This window comes from Prionailurus viverrinus, chromosome B2 (assembly GCF_022837055.1).
Source record: "Prionailurus viverrinus isolate Anna chromosome B2, UM_Priviv_1.0, whole genome shotgun sequence".
Lineage (NCBI taxonomy): Eukaryota > Metazoa > Chordata > Mammalia > Carnivora > Felidae > Prionailurus > Prionailurus viverrinus.
In genome coordinates, this window is record NC_062565.1 from 57,296,385 (window position 1) to 57,318,525 (window position 22,141).

Consider the following 22,141-nt stretch of genomic DNA (forward strand, 5'->3'; position numbering starts at 1 on the left):
CCAGAGGGTAGAAGTCTAAGTTCGAAGTGTCACCAGAGTTGGTCTCTTCTGAGAGCCCTCCCTCGTTGGCTCGTAAATGGCTGTCTTCACATGGTCTTCCCTCTTTGGGTGTCCTAATCTTCTCTTCTCATAAGAAGAGTAACATTCATTACTCCTTTTAAAACCCTATCTCCAAATACAGTTACAATGTGAGGTATGAGGGGATAGGATTCCAACCACCCACGAATTTGGGGCAGACACAATTCAACCCCTAACAATGTATCATCTCATTTCCATTTTCTTGAGTCCCTATCACTGCCCACCATATTGTATAATCACATGTTTACTTTCTGTCTTTCCCCACTTGCATGTCAGTTCCAGGAGAGCACTTTACTTGCTGCTGTATCCCCGGTACCTGCAGCAGTACGAGCATATCAGAGATGCTCAATGACCACTCCTCTAATCCTTTCATAAAGGGGTGTGTGAATAAATTAATTAATTAATAAACCCTGCATGATTTGACCTCATCTAATTAAGAAGTGGAAATTGGCATCACATGTTTTGGTAATTTGATATCTTTTTTTTTATTTAAAAGTTTAATTCTTCCATCAAATATGAGAATTCTATGCAATCTAATTTCATTTTCAAGGAACCAACTAATCTTACTGTATCGTTGTCTGAATTTCTCTTCTTCAAATAAATCATACTTGTTAGTTACAATTAAACCTTTTGGTCAGGACTTCCCAGATGTACATGATGAATAGCAGGCAGATAATTGCTAGTTCGGGGACTCATTTGTTTTTCTTGCAGTATGGTTCCTGGGAGATGTTCTCCTTTCCTATCCCCTCAGAGGACTAATAAATTAAATCAATCTGCTTTTACAGAGGAAGTTTGCTTGCTGTGTGTGTTTGGCGTGGGGGGGGGAGGGGGAAGATAAGACAACACTACAAAAAAAAAATTAAAATTAAAATAAAACCTCAAAGCTCTATAGCAACTAAAATGCCTGGGAGAAATGTTGTCTGTGTTCAGTGAAGATGAGGACATATTTCAGCTATAGAGAACAAGCTGTGGTCACTTATAAAAGGCAGATTGAATAGGTGTTTGAGCTTTCAGAAATGTCAATTTAAAAAGGGAAAAGTGCACCAAAGAGTACCGTGCAACATATTTAGCTTATGGAATATGCTTAGGATGATGTGCCACACTCCGTTCCCAGGGCCTGCCCTCCTTCCTCCACATGGCTTCTCTGACAGACACCCTCTTAGAGCAAATGTGACCCCACTCTCCAGAAGTATCATGTCAGCCCAGGTGGCAGAATAACCAAGTACAAAGCAGCAACAAAAATAAAAACAATAAAAAAAAAAGTCCGGAGGGGGGGCCTTCTTTGAAAAAAATATTTTTTTTTTTAAGTCAGAGTGGTGGGGCACATGGGTGACTCAGTCGGTTAAGCAGTTAAGTGTTGGCCTCTTGATCTCAGCTCAGGTTATGATCTCATAGGCTCATGAGTTCGAGCCCCAGGCATCAGGCTATATGCACTGTCAGTACAGTCTGCTTGGGATTTCTCTCTCTCCCTCTCTCTCTCTCTCTCTCTCTCTCTGCCCCTCCCACTGCTTGTGTGTGCCCTCTCTCTCTCTCAAAATAAATAAATAAACTTAAAAAAAAACTTTTTTTAGAGTCAGGGTGGTATCACAGAGAAGAAAACACCATGTTAAAATTTCTAGCATTTATTGGGGGATGGATTTTTCATACATATCTTTAAATTCTGTAATGGTGGTTTGTTGCAAGCTATAAACTTTTTGGTGCTCTGGGCCTATAAAAAAATTAATCTATCCTGGGGCCAAAGAGGGAACTTCTGAATGAACCAAACTGAGTTAATAATGATACCCATAATCCTAGTCATAGTCAGTTGGTGCAAAGAGAGCTCATGACACAAATTCCTTCCACAGATTTTTTTGATGTAAGACTAAGAAATGGTAAATTTCATCTCAATTTTATGGCTGAGACTATATGAAACAAGGGTCACAAACTGTTCATGGAAGAGCCAATGTGGCTAGCAGATGTTTTCTCACTGGTTGTCTCACAGTGTTTGGAAACATTTAAAATAGTTGACACTTGAAAATCTGAAAATTGCATAGAAAAATCTTCAGTTCAAGCTTCTTTTGAAGAAATTAAATTTGGTACTACTGGGTAATTATTTCTCCATAGCAACCACTGGCTGGAGCTCTGAGGTGGCCTGAAATGGGGCACAGATCCTCTAATCCATGGGTTGGCAAATGCTTTCTGTAAAGGGCCAAAGAGTAAATATTTGCAGCTTGGCAGACCGTATGGTATCTGCTCTCGCAACCACTCAACTATGCCGCCGTAGCACAAAAGCAGCCATAGACAATACATAAACCTTACTTACAAAACATGGCCAGCAGGCTGAATTTGTCCTGTGGGCCACAGTGTGTCAACCTCTGCTCTAGTTCCTCACAGCCAGCATCACTGTTTCTTTATACAAGCCCACCTTACTCATTTGTATTATTTACCTGGCCCCTATGGCATTAGCATCAATAGTTCCTGAGGCTAGACTGTCAGCGCTCACCTGCATTTCATGGAGAAACTCACAAAGCCAACGCACAAAGAAATGCAGAGATGAGAAATGCCACCGTGGGCAGAGCTACCTCACAAATATGTTCACATGCTAAGTCCTGAAACCTAAAGAATATGTTAAACTGCAGGCAATTAAGGCTATAAACCTTAAAATTGGGATATTGTCTTGGATTATCCAAGTGAGTTCTTAAAAGCAGAGAACTTTCTCCAGCTGTAAGGAGAAAAGAGATGTAGAAGAAGGAGAATTTGGAGAGGTTCCAAACGTGAGAAGGATTTGACTGATTGTCTTGGTCCCAAGACACAGGACCACACAGAGGCTTCCAGAAGGCAAGGGCCACTCCAGGTGACAGCCAGCAAGGAAACATAAACCTCAATCCTACAACCCCAAGGAAATGGATTCTCCCAACCATCTGAATGAACTCCCTGGAATCGCTGGATAAGAATCGCTGGATAAGAATCCAGATGGACAACACCTTGACTTCAACCTGGATAAGAATCCAGATGGATAAGAATCCAGATGGACAACACCTTGACTTCAACCTTGCAAAATCTGAATCAGAGAAACCAGCTGAGACAACCCTGACTTCTGGCATACAGAACTATAAGGTAATGAATTGTATTCTTTTAAGTTACTAAATGTGTGGTAATCCGTGATGGTGGCAATGGAAAACTAATACATATGGAGTCCTGATAGCATTCACTTCTCAGGCTCTAGTTCCTCCTTAGGACCTGTGTGTAGTAAAGAATTTAACCTTACCAAAGGAGACCTCCTTACCCTTGGCTCCTGGAAGATAATCTCTAAGACTTTGGAACACCCCGCCTAATGAGAGTGTCTTTGTTTGTGATCTCTGGGCCACACTAGAAAATCTAATAATGTCATTTTTCATGGGAGCTTTGAGTCATGTTGTATCAGCTTGACCCCCCAGAGAAGCTGGAGACGGAGGTCTGCCACATGGAACCCCGCTATGGAGCTCCAGTAAAGACTCTGGAGACCAAGACTCAGGTAAGCTTCCCTGGTTGGCAATACTCCATACATATTGTCACACATCATTGTCAGAAGAGTGGTTCTGTCCATGACTCCACTGGGAGAAGACAAGTGGAGGCACCATGCTTCGAACTTTCCTGGACTCTCCCTGCTGGGTCTCTTCCCTTGGCTGATTTTAATCTGTATTCTTTCACTGTATTCTTGAGTATAATAGTTTTCAATGAGTTCTGTGAGTCCTTATAGAAAATTATCAAAACTAGGATTAGTCTTGGGGAATTCTCAAACTTGCAATTGGTGTCAGTAACGACGGTGGAAACCTAACTTCACACCCTGTCATATTTCTGTCTTTTCAAACCTTGTTTGTTCAACCTTCTTATCAGGGATTCCTTTATGGAATAAATATTTCATTTTTTTAAATTTGTTTAAGGATTATTCATTTTTCAGAGACAGAGAGAGACAGAGCATGAGGTAGGGGGAGGGACAGAGAGAGAAGGAGACACAGAATCTGAAGCAGGCTCCAAGCTCTAAGCTCAGCACAGAGTCCAACACGGGCTCGAACTCACAGACTGTGAGATCATGACCTGAGCCAAAGTCGGACACTCAACCGACTGAGCCACCCAGGTGCCCCAATATTTCATTTTAACTAGTTTCTGTCACTTGGATCCCAGAGATTTTTAACCCATACACAGATAGACCAAAATACTTATATAGCTATTAATAAGCCAGAAACTTAAAATAGAAGAATTTCACTTTAAAAAAAAGACTAGAAAGATCAACCATTGCAACCCTGCCATTTTCTTGATGAGCAGCCTAGTGGTTAAAGAAAACTATAAAGTCTTTTATAAATGATAGGTATATAAATTCTTCGATGACTCCGAGACTAGTGTTCCTCAATCAAGGCCACATTATTTCTTTTTTTTTTTTTTCAATATATGAAATTTATTGTCAAAATGGTTTCCATATAACACCCAGTGCTCATCCCAAAAGGTGCTCTCCTCAATACCCATCACCCACTCTCTCCTACCTCCCACCCCCCATCAACCCTCAGTTTGTTCTCAGTTTTTAAGAGTCTCTTATGCTTTGGCTCTCTCCCACTCTAACCTCTTTTTTTTTTTTTTTCCTTCCCCTCCCCCGTGGGTTTCTGTTAAGTTTCTCAGGATCCACATAAGAGTGAAACCATATTATATCTGTCTTTCTCTGTATGGCTTATTTCACTTAGCATAACACTCTCCAGTTCCAGCCACGTTGCTACAAAGGGCCATATTTCATTCCTTCTCATTGCCACGTAGTACTCCATTGTGTATATAAACCACAATTTCTTTATCCATTCATCAGTTGATGGACATTTAGGCTCTTTCCATAATTTGGCTATTGTTGAGAGTGCTGCTATAAACATTGGGGTACAAGTGCCCCTATGCATCAGTACTCCTGTATCCCTTGGGTAAATTCCTAGCAGTGCTATTGCTGGGTCATAGGGTAGGTCTATTTTTAATTTTCTGAGGAACCTCCACACTGCTTTCCAGAGCGGCTGCACCAATTTGCATTCCCACCAACAGTGCAAGAGGGTTCCCGTTTCTCCACATCCTCTCCAGCATCTATAGTCTCCTGATTTGTTCATTTTGGCCACTCTGACTGGCGTGAGGTGATATCTGAGTGTGGTTTTGATTTGTATTTCCCTGGTGAGGAGCGACGTTGAGCATCTTTTCATGTGCCTGTTGAAGGCCACATTATTTCTATTTCAAATACAAATTTTGGGGCAGTGGCTAGAATGACACGTGAGTTTGTTTCCCAGTCCTTACCAGAATGGCTGGAGTTTGTGTTAAATTCGCTACAAGGAGCACTGGCTGATGTTTTGAGGCGGGAGGGTTTTATCACTGTTGTCTGATTCTCAGAGTCCTTGTCATCTTGTGACAGATGAGAGTCTGCAGAGCCAGGTCCCACAACTGGTTTGCTCATATCCCCCAACTTGTGGCACACCATTTGGTATCTGATCCTTTCTTTAATAATAAAGAAAAAATGTTAAAACACACACTGCCTTGGTTTTCAACCGTCTTTTAACATGATATGGAGAGGAATCTTTGAGAAAATAATTTATTCCTGGGCAGTGACATACCGAACGAGGGGCAAGGGGAAAGGTCTGCACCGGTTGCAGGCCATAGGGGGCACATGGTCTGCAGAAAATTTTAAAGCAATAATAAAATCGATGAGCACCCTGCTTGCTTTTTATTGTTACTATGTACCAGCCATCCCTGTGCCCCTGCCTTGGAACACCACTGTCCCTGGATTGCATCTCTTGCCCAGATTAACTCCTAGTTTCAGCACTGTTTCAGATCTATTGAGTTTGGTTGAAATCCCAGCATGTGGCATGAAAACTTGTTCCACATCTTTATTGTGGCCTCCCAAATCCTTGGCAATGATCTTTGCAATCAATCTCAGAGCAGAAATGTGCTTCCCTGCTTATGCATATGTTCTCTCTGTTGTCTTCTTTTTGCCCCACTATCAACCTAGTTCTGCTCCCTTTACATTCTAAATATTTTGATTGGTTATTTTTATATAGTTTCGTTATACCCTTATATTTGCTATCTTTTGTGTTGCCTATGTAGAACTAAATTTCATTTCTTTGTTTTTGTTTCTCCCTTGGATGAAAAGAAAAGGTTTTGTAAAAAGGAGAACTAAATAGAGATTGCAATTGACATCATATTCCTGAGGGATAAGAGTAACTAAGTTACCTTTTGAGTTGGATATATCCATTTCTCCTACTTCAGTTGAAAATAGATGTTGTTTAGTAACTTTCTTTCTTGTTCTTCTTAATTTACTCATCCTGTTGGCTTCAGTCTCATTACCTTCATCTCTCGTGTCCTGTAATAATTAATAAACAAAAACCAGATAACAGATCGTGCACACAACTAAATCTGGATGTCAGGAAAGCATGGTGACTGGATACTTAAGCTTTAAAGTGAATGTAAGAGACTTTTATAATGAGGTAAATTTTGTCACTTCTGTCACTTGAATAATTCAAAATTAACAAGCCCAATATTCTGCTTACAGGCTGGATATTCTGTACCCCTTTTATACCTGGTACAGAAATATAATTAAATAAATTGGGATCTTGTCCAACTAGTCAAGATTTTAATCTTTATTTTTTACTCTGGGATATTTTATATTATCCATGCCTAAACCCATTTAAGCGTAAAATCCTCTTTTTATGATTTCTATCTTTTTTTGGATCTCTAACCTTTTGACCAAAAGCACAAGTACCCAAAGAATTAGATTCTATTCTTTCTTTTCTCTTACCCTCAGCCTTACTGCATCAATATTTACTTTACTTCAAAAGTAAATTAAAATATAAAAAATAAAATAAAAAATTCAGTTGCATTTGTACATATTAGTTTCTATGGGTAAAACAAATGTTATACTCAGAACAGTTTTATAGCTTGGGAAAATGTAAAGAAAAATATTTTAAAACAAAATAACTTCACTTTTACAATCAAGTTCTAATCCTTGACAGAATTCTTCAATAGACCTGTCAAGGGCTATTCCCAGCAAGGAGCTGGGCAGTGAAGCAGGGGCTGAAGGGGGAAGAGCTCGGGCATCTCTGCGCCAACAGTGGGCAGAATCACCCCTGCAGTCCCAGGACATGAAAGGTAACATTAAAAAAAAAAAAATAAGAAAAAAAGCAGACATTAGTATTTTTTATGTTTTTTTTTTTTTTTTTTTTTTACAAACTCCTCATTGTAGTGTGAAGGGAGAAATAAGTGGCAGGTTCAGGGTCAAAAACTATAGTCTAAAATGTTTTGAGCTATTGTCTTTTTGAAGAGCAGATTCTGAAAGATTCTGTATCTGGGAGCAAGTTATCTGGGGAACAGCTGTACACATTTGTCAATAAGACCAGTTCAGCCTCCAAAAGCTAAAAGAAGAAAACAGAATTCAACTTGTTGGTGTTTATATGTAATCAGGACACATTGTTATTATTGTTACTACCTTTTAAAAGGTATATTTCATAGGATACAATCTTTTTTGCCATTTTAAAATTTCACATCTTAGGGGCGCCTGGGTGGATCAGTTGGTTGAGCATCATCCGACTTCAGCTCATGTCCTGATCTCTAGGTTCATGAGTTCCCCCACATGGGGCTCCCTGCTGTCGGCGGGGAGCCTGCTTCAGATCCTCTGTCCCTCCTCCACTTGTGCTCTCTCAAAAATAAACATTTTTTTAAAAATAAATAAAATAAAATAAAATAAAATAAAATAAAATAAAATAAAAGTAAAATTTCATATCTTAGAAAATTGTGGTCCCCTCTACTCCAGACAATTTTATATTTGAATGATGTGATACTTATTGTGAGGTATACAAGTTTAATTTTTCCTAGCAGTTTATCATTTTATTTACATATTTTCCAATACACTTGTGAAAGAATTCTGACAGTGATATCCTGACTTTATTGTGCGTATTCAACATTTCTAAAATTGCATTGCCAGAAATATACATCATATAATTGTACTTTTGGTAAATGTTTCTATAAATACATGACTAGCTTTATTAAGAAGTCTTGTGTAGACAAGGAAATAGTTGGTCAGGTATGTAAATATGAAAGAAAATTGAGCAGACTAACATTTGTGTTAGTTGACCCATTAGGTATCCCTCATATACAGATAGAAGGAATCAAATGAGATAGACTTTAAGATTTCCTTCAGCTTTAAACTATAACCTGCAATTGAATAGTAGTGTGCTAAAATCGAGCCGTTTGTCAGGCACATTTCTCAGCATAACCCTCACAGTAATAGAATCTCCATTTTACAAATGAGAAAAGTGAGACCCAGAATAATTTGCCAAGGCCTCAAGAGGGAGTGAGAGATGTAGTTTACAAACACATCTTCCAATTGCCAAAATGCCATTCTGCTTCCCAAATGCCAGAGACGCCCATTTAGAGAAAGTTCATTTTAATAAGAGTCACCTGTGAAATTTTATGCTTTTTAAATGTTGGCAATTAATTCAAAGTATAAGGTAGGAAGTAAAGAAGAAAAGAAAGTTTCTCAACTACTACACAGCCAGGTCTCAAAAAGACTGGAATGCTGCTCAGAATATGCAGTTCTGGAGGCCTCCAGCACAATGAGAGCAGCGGTGACGGTGTATCTCTTCCCTAACGTTGGTATTTAATGTGGTCCTGAGACATGATGATCAAAACATCTAACTGTTACTACAGCTAATAAAAAATAAAAAATACTTTTATTGTAACTACTATATGTCACATCTCTTCTAAATGCTTTGCACGTATTAATTCATTTAGTCTCAAAACAACCCCTTGCAATAAATATATTATCAACTGAGTCAAAGGAATACTAATTAACTAGCTCAAAATCACATTTCTCATAATTGGTAAAGCTAAGGTTTGAACCCAGACATTGACTCCAGATTACAAATACTTAATGCATCCTTAATGAACACCACCAGAATACCCCTGCATCATTGCTGGGCTGCTGGGAAGCGTCATTGCTGGTTCTAGAGGGCCCCTGCAGGGTGAGATGTTAACTCTTTAGGTGATGGATCATGAAAGTTCCAAAAGCCCAAGAGGAAGAGTAGGTTAGCTACAGAAGTTAGGGGGGTTGGGGGAGCCTTAAGGGACTCTTATCAGCACCTGTTTACCAACTAGTTTAGAAACTTTTCTTGATCTGTCAGACATTCAGCAATATAGTTCCAATTTACAGATCTCCTGGTTGCACCATTATGTTGGACAAGCAGTGCCTGATGTATGTAGTAAGCACTGAAACAGACTTTAATCCCTATTATTATTCCCTAGGCACCCTGCATTACTGGGGTTGTCTGTGGGAAAGATACCTCATTCTAGGTTACCTCCTGGGCCCCTGGCTCTTGGGAGATGGCTCTCACTGAGTCAGGCCCTAATCCTTTATCTGAACAGCTCTAGATTCTGAACAATAAACTAGGGGAACTTCTCAGAGAGGTGAGGGTATGCCAAGCAATGTGAGGATTCTCGGGGAGAGTTCCGAGAATATACTCATGCCTGGACTCTGTAGTACTACTATTATTAAATAGGCAGAATATTTTATAAACAGTCTCCACACAGCCAGGGAAACTAGGCCAGGCTTTTTTTTTTTTTTTTTTAATTTTTTTTTTCAACGTTTATTTTTTGGGACAGAGAGAGACAGAGCATGAACGGGGGAGGGCCAGAGAGAGAGAGGGAGACACAGAATCGGAAACAGGCTCCAGGCTCTGAGCCATCAGCCCAGAGCCGACGCGGGGCTCGAACTCGGACCGCGAGATCCTGACCTGGCTGAAGTCGGACGCTTAACCGACTGCGCCACCCAGGCGCCCCATAGGCCAGGCTTTAAAAGAAGAAGGGATACATACGCTGAAGATAGAGAGAGGTGAGGTGAGGCAGGTTGGAAGAACCGGGAGCACAAGCACAGATACACAATTTAATTTGGATCACATGACATAAATATGCAAATCCAATTCATGCTTAGCTTAGACAGTCTCAAAATTCCACTACAGTAGGTTGATCCTGACTTGATTTGACATTCCCAACAGAGAGGCTTTTCCCACTTCAGAAATGTTTCTGCTATCATTCCATTAGAGGACTCCTTTGTCTCATACATGGGACTGGCCTCAAAGAAGTTTTCATATTACAAGAATTTTCATAATTCATGTTTCTCTCATCACATTGTTGCTTTTGAAAGTTGTTTTATGGCTTAATAAAAGTTTATCATTTTGCATTTCAACCCAGTGGCTTGATCAAATTAACTAAAAGAGGCTTAACCTAAAGGGATTGTGCCAAGCATTAAATTTAGACCCTCATTTGACCTAATAAGTTTCCCTTCAATGTATTAACCAGTGTTATTTAGATTCTAAATATCACTGATTTTATTCATTTACTTTCAATTTTCTCTAACAGCTACTTTTTTAATATCAATACTTTAAAAATCATTGTTTTGTCTCCTGTATACTGGCTAGAGTCTGAGGTATAATCACGAATGCATTTACCAAACACTCTGACTTCATTAATGATGGGGTGCAAGAAAAAGAAAGCAAGCCAAAAACAAATCTCATCAAGTTTTAACCTCTGTGAGAAATAATGGGAGAGGCACCTGAGTGGCTCAGTCAGCTAAGCGTCTGATTCTTGGTTTCCGCTCAGGTTGTGATCTTACAGTTGGTGGGTTCAAGCCCCACGGCCAACTCTGCACTGACAATGCAGAGCCTGTTTGGGATTCTGTCTCCCTCTTTCTCTCTGCCCCTCCCCTCCTTGCTCTCTCTCTCAAAAATAAATAAACTTTTTTTTTAAAGAAATAATGAGGGGTGCCGGGTGGCTCAGTCAGTTAAGCATCTGACTTCAGCTCAGGTCATGATCTCGCAGTTTGAGTTCAAGCCCCACATAGGTCTCTGCACTGACAGCTTTGAAGCCTGGAGCCTGCTTCAGATTCTGTGTGTGTGTCTCTCTCTGCCCCTCCCCCACTCACACTCTTTCTCTCTCTCTCTCTTTCAAAAATAATTAAACGTTAAAATAATTTAGAAGAAAAGAAAAAAGGAGAAAAAAGTATCAATGATTATCAAATTTAAAAGAATATGTCAGGGAGAAAAGAGTATGCCTTCAGCTTCCTTAAAGTGTGCTCTTCAAAGAAAAAGGGAGGAAAATGTATTCAAAATATTTACAGAAGAGATACTTCAAAGACACATCACAAACTTACATCAATGAATCTAAAACCATCCATACCCATTAACTACTAGTTCTACTTCTAACAATTTGTTCTAAGAAAATGATACAAAATATAAAGTCATGCATGTCCAGGGTCACTTTTTTTATAATAGCAAACACTTGAAAGCAGAGCACAGTGAAGTAGGAAGAGTGGAACAGATTGTGGCCATTCTGTTCAGTGAGTTCACCATTTAAAATGAGTGCTTCCATTTCCTATCTTTGTCACCTGGATTACCACAACAGTTACCAAAATGTCCTCCCTGCATTCTCCATTTTTACCCATCCTCCACACTATGGCCCATGGTCCTTCTTTAAATCACAATGTTGGTATTACTATTTCTCTGCTTAGGTTGCATCCAGTTTTCCCCCACCTTTAAGAAAAATTCAGATTAGTATTCTCTGAGGCCCTGCAGAGGCCAGTCTCTCACCAATGCTCCAGACTCCATAGCTGGCCATTTGTACACACAAACTTTATCTCCACCCATTCAAAACTAATTTTATCATTCCTCTGTCCCACACTGATTTCTTTTTTCCTACGCTCATTGGTTTTCTAGCCTGTCCTAAGGAAATGTAATCTACTCTTCTGGTCACAGCTCAAAATTAACCCCCTGGACAATTTGCTGTAGCCACTCCATTCAAAGATGGCTGATTTTTTTTAAATCCTCAGTGAAAGCAGATCCCTTATCAAATTTTGTAATCAATTATTGTCTTCTTCATCACAATTGGTAAAATATTCAGCCTTCTCTTAAAAATCTCTGCTTTGTAAAATAATTCTCAGTATCATTAAAGTAGCTTCCTTCCATTTGTATACTTTTCTCTCCAAACCACAAGGCAAAAATTAGTTTTTGGGGTTCCTTAAGTGCCAAGGATATATTTAGGCATCCCTTCTAGAATTAAGAACCACTGCCACTATAAACCAAGGAAGTACTTATAGCCTCAATATCCACTTGGGCAAACTAGGGTAGAGATTATGTTGATCTGATTATGGCAATGGCTGTAGGGATGGGGAAAATGAACATACTACAGATATATTTGGGAGGTAGACTTAACAATTTGGTGATTGACTTGATATAGGAGGTGCAAGAGACAGAGGGTCAAAGGTGATAGGTTTCTGACTAGAGATCCCAGGATGAGGAGGAGACCTGAGACAGGAGTTGCTGGGTTGTTTTGTGAACATATGGACCCTATGATGACTGTGTCTTCTGAAGGCCTACAGCAAGCAGGGGTCAGAATCCAAGAGATAAAATGGAAGTAAAGAGCATAGCCCTGAAAGTGGCTAAACCATTAAGAGAAAGAGCAGAGACTGAGAAAATAAGAGGACTAAGCTAGAGCTGAAAAAGGACAACACTTAATAAGTAAACAAAGAAATGGAATCCCAAAAAGTAATCAGAGAAAAAAAAAAAATGACAAGAAGGTGAAAGAAAAAGTTGGGACAGAGTGGTTTCATTGATAGCAAGAAATAAAAGCTGTATTAAAAGAAGGGAGTACCAGTAGGCCTACTACTGAAATGATAAATAGTCCATTGTTGAAAAAGAATAAAATCATGCCATTTGAAACAATGTGGATGGAACTGGAAGGTATTATGCTGAGTGAAATAATTCAGTCAGAGGACAGATATCATATATTTTTACTCATATGTGGATCTTGAGAAACTTAACAGAAGTCCATGGGGGAAGGGTAGGTGGGAAAAAAAGTTTCAAACAGAGACGGAGCCAAACCACAAGAGACTCTTAAATACAGAGAACAAACTGAGGGTGGATGGGGAGGTAGGGGAGAAGGGAAAAGTGTGATGGGCATTGAGGAGGGCACTTGTTGGGATGAGCGCTGGGTGTTGTATGTAAGACGATTTGACAATAAATTATATTAAAAAAAACATACGTTGTATAAATGTACATCTTCCATATTATCAAAAACAAGAAAAAAGGAAAAAAGGCTAGTCCATTGTGTTTTACAACTCGAGTCACTAGAGGCATTGGTAAAGGCAGGTTCAGCGGAAGAAGGTGGACACCAAAGAGTTGAGGAGGGAATGAGAGATGCTTAGTCCAAGGTCCACACACTACAAACACAACAGAAATATTCTCTACTATCAAGCGGAGACAGTCAGAAAATACACCTCAAAAATAACAAGAGAAAGAGACAGAGACTTTGACCACTGGAGAAGTGCTGAAGGGTCTAAGAAAAGCGTATGTTGCTTTCAGGAAGAACGGCTTACACATATTTAAATGCTTAATGAAAGGAGTTAATAAAAAAGATGTTGAAGGGAGAAGAAGGATAAAGCAAGGTCCCTGAAAGGGCAGAAAAGATGGAAACTAGAGTTGAAATGAAAGGTTTAACTTTAATATATCTTCCTCTATAAGAGGAAGAAAGGAAGATAGAATGTTGGAAGAGAGAAGAAAAAAAAATTAAGGAGGAAAGGGAAATTAAGAGGAGGAGGGGAAGAAGGGAATTGTCAACATCTAATGAGGGCTATTCAGGTAACATAATTGTGCCTCATGACAATTAAGTTCACCCAGGAAGTGGCAGAATCTGGATGCAAAACTAATTTTAAACATTTGTTCTTTCTTGTCTATTCTGGATAAGAAAGGTAGCCAGTTATGAAGTTTCCAATTTTCTTCTCTGGGTGGGAGATGCACAGACAGTATTAGAATGCAAGACTAGAGGTTTAAGAAAAATGGAAATGGTTGACATTGCCACAGCAGAGAATTCAAAAAAGCCAACTCAGGAAACAAAAGTGCCGAGTGCCCCACAGAAATGGGAGATTTTTAAGTTATAGTGGCATCAATCTGTACAGGTAAATTATTTTTCCTCCATAAAATTCTTCCAGGATTGAGGTTTTGTGAAGATACAAACTTAGGAAGACAATAACAAAAATAAGTTAAGGATACTGGCAAGAAAGACTAAAATAATGAGATATGGAATCCAAGAGAGATGAAATGGGAAATGAAACCAGGAAAGACCGACAAGGGGAACCTAGTCCAAGGACTGGAGAGTCTTAGAAGGTGGCATTTTATATGTATCCTTGTGCCGAATATATTGACTAGAATAAAATAGGAATTGAGTAAATATTTTCTAATCAGTGAATGGCAACCAAGGCCTACTTTGTTGGAATATAAGGCCAGAAGGGAACTTCAACTCAGATCTCTCCTTCACAAGTGATTTAAAATGAAATCTTTGGATATCCATTAGAATGAATGGGTTGATGTAATCAAAACACTTTTCCTAGATAAAATGTTACTGGATTCCCTCAGTTTTCTCAAGGTGAGCTAAGAGAAAGGAATCCCTGCTGGGGAGCTGCTCTGCAGTGACTCTGTCCCTTCACCCCATTAATTCCACCTTTCCTTTAGGGTTTTCCTCACTGTATTTATCCTCAAAGCCACACCTTATCTTCAAGGTTATGATTATGTCCTTTAAGACATACACAAAATCTTATTTCCTATTTTTCCCCATAGCATAACTAAAACATGCTAATATTTCAAAAGAATTTTCTAAACATTAAGGAACAATAAAAAAGAAAATAAAAAAGAAAGAAAATTATAAAACACATGCTTTCTATTGTCTTGGTCATTAGATATATTTTCTTCAGTTCTGATCTGTTCCCTGTCTTACTCAAGACCTGTCCAAAGTATTTGCCTCTTTAGTTCTCTGACTCACCAACCAGATAAATAAGCATCCTTTGGAAACTTATTTGGAAACCTAGAACACTTCTTTATGGTCTACTAAGTGATTCACTCCTTCAACCAAACTGTTTCTGCAAAGTCACTGTAGTCTTACCCTAAATTAGAGTCCCTGATATCATTAAGGACAAAGACCCAAATGACCACCATTTCCCAACTTAAAGAAAATAAGACATTCTTAAGGAGACATTACCCACAGATCTACTTATTTCCAACGCTAATTCTTCATCTATATATTTTTTAAATAATTTTAATCCTTAAGCTGTATTGCATTTTAGGAGGTTCCATCTGAATACATGGATCTCTGGAGACTTTTGTTACAATGTTCTTTATTACAAATGCAATAATCCTCATTGCAAAAACTCAAAGGTCAGAAGCTCATGAAATAAAATGGAAAATTTTAAAAACAGTAAGAGTCCTCTGTTCTCCTCTAAACTTTAGATTTTTTGACAAGCAAATATTTTCGGAAAGTCATTTCTTACCACTCCAAATAACTCTTATAATGGCTCATCTTCTAACATAAGTTCTTTAATAATTGTTTCTAGTAATGACTTAATGTGTCAGTACTGATTGAGACTATGCACATTTTGAAATATATCAAAAATAGAAACTGAAAAGAATAGATATAGTACATTTATACACCTTGTTGACAGGAGACTTACTGGAGCCACCCTCTTTGTATGAAATTCATTCATTTACTCAACAAGTACTTAGTGACTATCTAGAAGAGGCCAGTCACTGGTTTGGATGCCATAGGAGAAATAAAGATAGGAGGATGCCATAGGAGAAATAAAGCTACTTGTTCCATGGAACATAAATATAATATGTGATAGAAAGTGGTGTAAGTATATTATATGAATGAGGAAGGTGCCCCTAGAACCATCTTGCTGATGCAACAGCTGAGTCTTTGAAAGTTATAGTAACTACCCCCCTGACTTCACACCTAGAAAATAGCAGAATCCAAACGTGTGGTTTGAAATTCTTCTTTCATTTTTTCCTCTTATTTACAAACTTTACAGACAACAAAATAATGAGTTGTTGTTGTTGTTGCTGTTGTTGTTGTTGTTTTGAGAGAGCGAGATAGAGAGTAAGCAAGGGGATGAGAAGTGGGGGTGGTGGGCAAAGATAGAGGGAGACAGAATCCCAAGCAGGCTCTGTGCTATCAACACAGAGCCAATTGTGGGGCTCAAACCCACGAACCAGGAGATCATGACCTGAGCTAAATCAAGAGTCAGGGGCTGGATGGGGCACCTGGGTGGCTCAGTTGGTTAAGCATCTTACTTCAGCTCAGGTCATGATCTTACCATTCCTGAGTCTGAGCCCTGCACTGGGCTCTGGGCTGACAGCTTGGAGCCTGGAGCATGCTTCAGATTCTGTATCTCCCGTTCTCTGCCGCTCCCCCCGTTCGTTCACTCTCTCTCTCTCTCTCTCTCTCTCTCAAAAATAAATAAACATTAAAAAAAAATTTTTTTTAAAGAGATGCTCAACCAAATGAGCAACCCAGGTGCCCTCAAGCAACAAAATATTGAAAAATAAAAATGTTGCCTTTAAGAATGCTGAGCAGTTTTATATAAAAGGCAGCAGGAAATTCAAGTTGATTTTTTTTAACTTCACATTTTAACACAGAGTTCAGTAGCATCACTGTCTTTTGAGGTAAACCTAAGGTAAAGGTAACTACAGATACATTCCTTGGAAGTTACAGAGAATCAGAATTTTACTTAACTATAATGGGCTAAAAATAGGAGGAGCTATTTGGAAACATGTCAGGTTTGTCATCCTCAAGCACATTTGTGGTGGGGTTGGATAGTCAATTGTCAGGGATCACCCAGATAGTTTCCAGTTCTCACCACTTTTGCAGTAAAATAACCTAGATCCAAGTTGGTAGGTTAGATGGAACCCTGTTCCACCTATATATCCATCTCCGCCCAAAAATTATAGTTTCTCTATGGAAGCCTCTATGTGAAAGAAGGGCCACAATGTTAATTATTGGCTGCCCCTACGCTGTAAATGATGTGAAGTTCTCGGCATCTCACTTCCATTCCCAACAAGATGGCAAAATATGCAACAGCAGAACCAAGCCTAGAGCCAATCTCTCCTCTGCAGGTAAAATCTTGAACACAACATTCTATATGAGAAAAGTGTGCAGAGTCAATAGTTTTAGAGAGGGGAAAAATGATTTTATAAACATCTAACACCATGTTATTTTCACAATATGAAGCTAAAAAACAAATGAAGCTAAAATAATAAAGGACAAAAAGTTTGGTCAATTTCCTGAGCTTGATGCTAGTACTGGCCTTCTTTTTTTACTGAAAAATAAATTTCCATATTTACCTGAGAAATGAAGATTTTGTCTCTAAAAATATCCGTGTAAATAGGATCAAAGTAATTTTTGCAGTCTCTGTGATGGGCATAAAAACAAATATGTTTCAAAGGTGAGAGAAGATTTGTAGAAAAATTTAAATATACATGTAGTATATAATATATATTTATGGTAATGAGTTCTATAATATAGAGTGAAATAAGATCCAAGAACATTATAGAACTGTCAGCAAAGGTATCAGCTAATAGGCCGCTGCAGATAAAAATATTGGGCCTCATCAAAAAAGAATATTTTCAATGTGACAGGAGGAGCTCCATCTTTTAAAAACAATGTGATGTGTTTATGGCTAGAATACTAAATATAGTTCTAGTCACTGCCCCTGGAAAAACATTAATGGGCTAGAAGTGGATCAATATGTGTTTATTTATATAAATGTATGCCACATGTAATTGTTATCATTATCACGTAGAAAGGCAAATAGGGGCACCTGGGTGGCTCACCCAGTTAAGTGTCTAACTCTTGATTTCAGTTCAGGTCATGGTCTCACGGTTCATGAGATGGAGCCCCAGGTTGGGCTCTGTGCTGATAGTGTGGAGCCTGCTTGGGATTCTCTTTCTCCCTCTCTCTGCCCCTCCCCCACTCTCTCTCATAAACAAACAAACAAACAAACAAACGTTTACCAAAAAAGGTAAATAAAGTTCTACCATGTAAAAGAAAAAGTGCAAAACTCCTCAAGGCTATAAAAATGAAAACTTAGGGGAAACACTGCTAGTCATCTACAACATAGTAAAGTGCATATGATGAATAACTGCTGTCATTCAGTAGTTCTGAGCACTATTCTAAGCCCTGGACTTGTATTAACTCATTTAATCTCTCACAAAATCTCTTCCATTCAGTACTATTAATGTCCAAATGAAGCACAGAAAAATCCAATACTTTGCCCCAGCTCACCCAGCTAGTAGGTAGTACAGCCAAGATGAAAACACAGGCATTCCGGTTTCGGGGAGTGTATTAGGTATGTGAAACACAAACCTAATTTTTAACATCAAGAGAGGTACTTAAAGGGAGGTAGATTCAAGGTAAATAAAAATAAACATAAAATGAACTAAAAACCTTGAAATCTAAAAACAAAACTGAATGTTTAAGAGACAAAACATATTTAAAATATAAAAATAGAATCAGAAAGTCTATACAGAGTTGCACAGACAAGCATAAAGCAGGGAAAAGAGGGTAAGTTGGAGTAGGGAAATCTCTAGCCTTGAGTCCTACTTCTAGAAAGTCAGTCATAGCTTCCCACAGAGCTGCACTTAATGCCCCAACACACAGACACACACACACACACACACACACACACACAAGATACAGGCTGCAGAGTAGGATGAACCTCTGGTCTCACCCAGATGGGGTCCATTCGTCCTGCAATCTGGAAGCATCACCCCTTTGTGTCTACCTGTGCAGGTGTTTTCCTCTGTGCCTACCTCACAGATGCATAATTTACAGGGCAGAGAACAGATCTTACCCAACTCGCTTGGCATATCACCCAACTCAGGACCACACGCAAGGTTTTGATAAATAGCTTTTAATTATTATGATGTCCTGCCATTTCCATCAATTTGCAACTTCACACACCCATAGGGTCTACTTTCAGGAATAAGAATGTGTTTTTGATCTATTGTCTGTTCACTGCTGCTGAGAATTTGGCTGAACACACGACTTTATGACATTGTTTTGAATAGAGAATCTCAGTAAAATATTCTTTAGGGAAATACCAGATCTAAGATTAATAACTGTTCATTTTCACTGAAGATTCTACCAAAAAATTTGTTCAGGCTGGGGAAGTAACCACCTGGGAGAGTTTCTTCACACACACAATCTGCCCTTTTGATTCATCGAGTCTTTGTTCAGCTGCTGTGTTTTTTGCAGTTAACCTCATGCTGCTGCAGCTCACGCTACCAAAACATCTGGTATGGAACAAAATCATTGTCCTTTTCCAGACATTAGTTAAGTAGAAACAGAATGTCACACACCATCTCCCTCCCACCTTCCATATTCTTTCTCTTCCTGAGAATATGACCCTACACAGGGTAACTACAGGGGTTATTCAGAGGAGAGTTGGGTCAAGTGGACACCAACACTCACTTTTATTACATCTAGTAAATATAATGTTCTGTCCCAGTTATCAAAGTTATCAAAGAACTTTTTCCCAAGATACAGGGTTTGTCTCTTGCCATGAAAATTGTGTACTTCAAAATCATATTGCTAGTTTTTCCATTCTCCTAAGAGTGAATGAATACTCAACATTTGGTCTAGACTGGTCTTGGGAGACTATGACACTTAAAGATTTTCACAAAAGCTGGGCCACCTGGGAATACAGCTGGGGGTGGGAAATACAGTTTTGTCATAGGCTCAGGTGTAATAAAACCTAGACCAAGAAGAAGTTGAATAGTTAGACGCCAATATTTGAAAAGGTGAGTGAGTTACCTGTGTGGCTCAGTTGGTTAAGCATCTGACTCCTGATTTCTTCTCAGGTCATGATCTCACGGTTCTTGGGTTTGAGCCCTGAATTGGGCTCCACACTGACAGTGCAGAACCTGTTTGGGATTCTCTCCCTCCTTGTCTCTCTCCCCCTTCCCCTGCTCATGCTCTTTCTTTCTCAAAATAAATAAAACTTAAAAGAAATTTTTTAAAAAGGTAATGATGTGCATTCTAATTACTTTCCCGAAGTCATCATTTATTTTCAGCTCCAAATTTACTTTCAGATAAAATCATTCTATTAAATGTGTCCATCATTTGACACCTCTGACAATGACAGGACACTGTGTGATGAGCCACAGCTACTATTCAGTGAATCCCTTCTTCACATACTGTTACCCAGTTTCCTTGTGGAAAGTGCATTTGTTGTCTCCATCCCAAAGCACACAGCTCACACTCATTCTACGTAGCAGTGACCCCACTCTTCCTTAGCCTTCAAGCTGTCTTCTCCACTAGATGGAGGAGGGGGGATCAGGTCTATTTTCTCTATGCCTCTATTTCAAACACAGTGCATTGTCCTACCACTATGCTTTGCACTTAGTAGATGTGCTTCTTGTATTTTATTTTCTTAAATCCATCTAAAGAAAACCCACATTCTCCAAGATTCGACCACAATGCACCTCCCAGTCTACCTTTCAGTTTTCAGAATGGTCTGTCAGAAATACAAGAGTAAAAGTTGGGTACATACCCATTAAAAACTAGTGAGAAGTGCTACATGTTGACAACTGAGTATTTTAATATATTCTAGAGCAGATGAGAGGCTATCACTATTTAAATGCCATGCATTTCAATTATAATTTGAAAATGGGTTCTCACTTTTAGCCACTTAACCTCAAAGCATTTTTATTATGAGACAAAAGCTTTGAGAAAAACAAAGATTGTGCTCTTAAAAACAACCAAAATATGCATAAAAGAATTCTACACCATCCTTATGCTTCTTAAATGCAGTGCCTAGTGAAGTTATTTTCAATGATTATTCAAACTAAATGAGCTTTCCTAATGCAAATTCTGAATTTAGTTTTTATTATATTTATAAACTCAACGTGTAGTAGAGGAGAGAGTGTCTTCACCAACTTCTCTGAAGCAGACATAAAACAAGTATAATCATGCTGCCCTTATTCATACTGGCACTCAAATAGTTCACATAGAATAATAAAAAGCTTTGCTGTCAGTATTTTGGTAAATAACATTTTAACCATTAACTTCATACCTCCTGTAGAAGGTCCCCTTCATCATCCATCTCACACTTTTTTATTTAAGTCCACTTTGGAAACCACAATCCCCAACAAATGCGTTCAACACGTATTTATATGTATACCTGAAACAAACACGGCAGATGATGAATTCCATTGAGGCTCTTTTCCAGAGGGGTCTGGCAGGTAATAAAAGATAAACACCAGACTCTGATGTGTCATGCCCAAGGCACAGTATGCTGGAAATGCACTAGAAGAGTCGAATGACAAATGCTCATTTATGCCTGACTCCCTACAAACAAAGGACATTGCAGAGCTTAAAACTGTGTTGATTGACTTTTTCTCCAACATACTGAATTTTGTTATATAACAATTGTATTCTAGAATGAACTCTATTGTTAGACTCAGATGATGAAACATTTATTAGACAACTATGCAATCACAGTCCACAGACAAAACACAAATGGAAAAATACAGTTGTAAGTGACCCAGATTTATACCAATGGCAAAGATCCACTCATTTGTAATTCCCATTTTTTTCTTCTCTTCTTTTCTCTTCCCTTCCCTTCCCTTTCCTTTCCTTTCCTCTCCTTTTGTTTTCTAGGGTCTTTTCTAGCTTCTAAATTAATTCTGGTCCTTTGCTATATAGCCACAACCATTTTTCTTTATTTAGCCTTTCTAATTTTACAAATGTCACTCTCTGACAAACCCCCCGCCCTTCCCAGCTGGCCACAAGGAACATAGAATGATCTACAGGTTGCCCCCACATGGTCCAGAAACAATCCTAACTCAGTCAGAGGAATAGGGAATGCTTTCTCAAAGAGTTTGAAATTATGCTTCTGTTGCCTTCAATTGTGACTTCGTGTTGGTGGGGGAGAGGAGGGAAGTGTTCTGAATCGAATCAAATCCTCTCTGAGCATTTTCCATGAATGAGTGTACAGTCTCCATAGCTGATCACTTCTGTTCTGGACTCTGGCCTGAGAAGCCCAAGCCAACACTCCAGCCCATCAGCCAGGCCTGACTTTTTTGTTCTATTTCCATAACTGCATATTGTTTTATGTTTGTTGTAATCAACTCTATTTTTTCCTTTGCTTCTTTGCTCATCTTTCCACCTGTCTCCCTTGTGTCCCTTGTCTACCGTATAAACTTCAAGGTCTTCTCAG

The 22,141-nt window shown here is 38.8% G+C and overlaps 1 protein-coding gene across 1 annotated transcript in view; it reads right to left on the reverse strand.

The window, feature by feature from the left end:
• The window catches only part of LGSN (lengsin, lens protein with glutamine synthetase domain), a 28,410-nt gene extending 7,389 nt beyond the window's left edge, over positions 1-21,021 (reverse strand). The window contains exons 1-4 of the mRNA XM_047857708.1: positions 20,996-21,021; positions 17,265-17,331; positions 6,283-6,412; positions 5,353-5,550 (exon numbers count right to left, since the gene is read on the reverse strand). Coding sequence (XP_047713664.1) covers positions 5,353-5,550; positions 6,283-6,412; positions 17,265-17,331; positions 20,996-21,021 — 421 coding nt within the window. The remainder of the gene's footprint in view (positions 1-5,352; positions 5,551-6,282; positions 6,413-17,264; positions 17,332-20,995) is intronic.
• Positions 21,022-22,141: the final 1,120 nt, after the last annotated feature.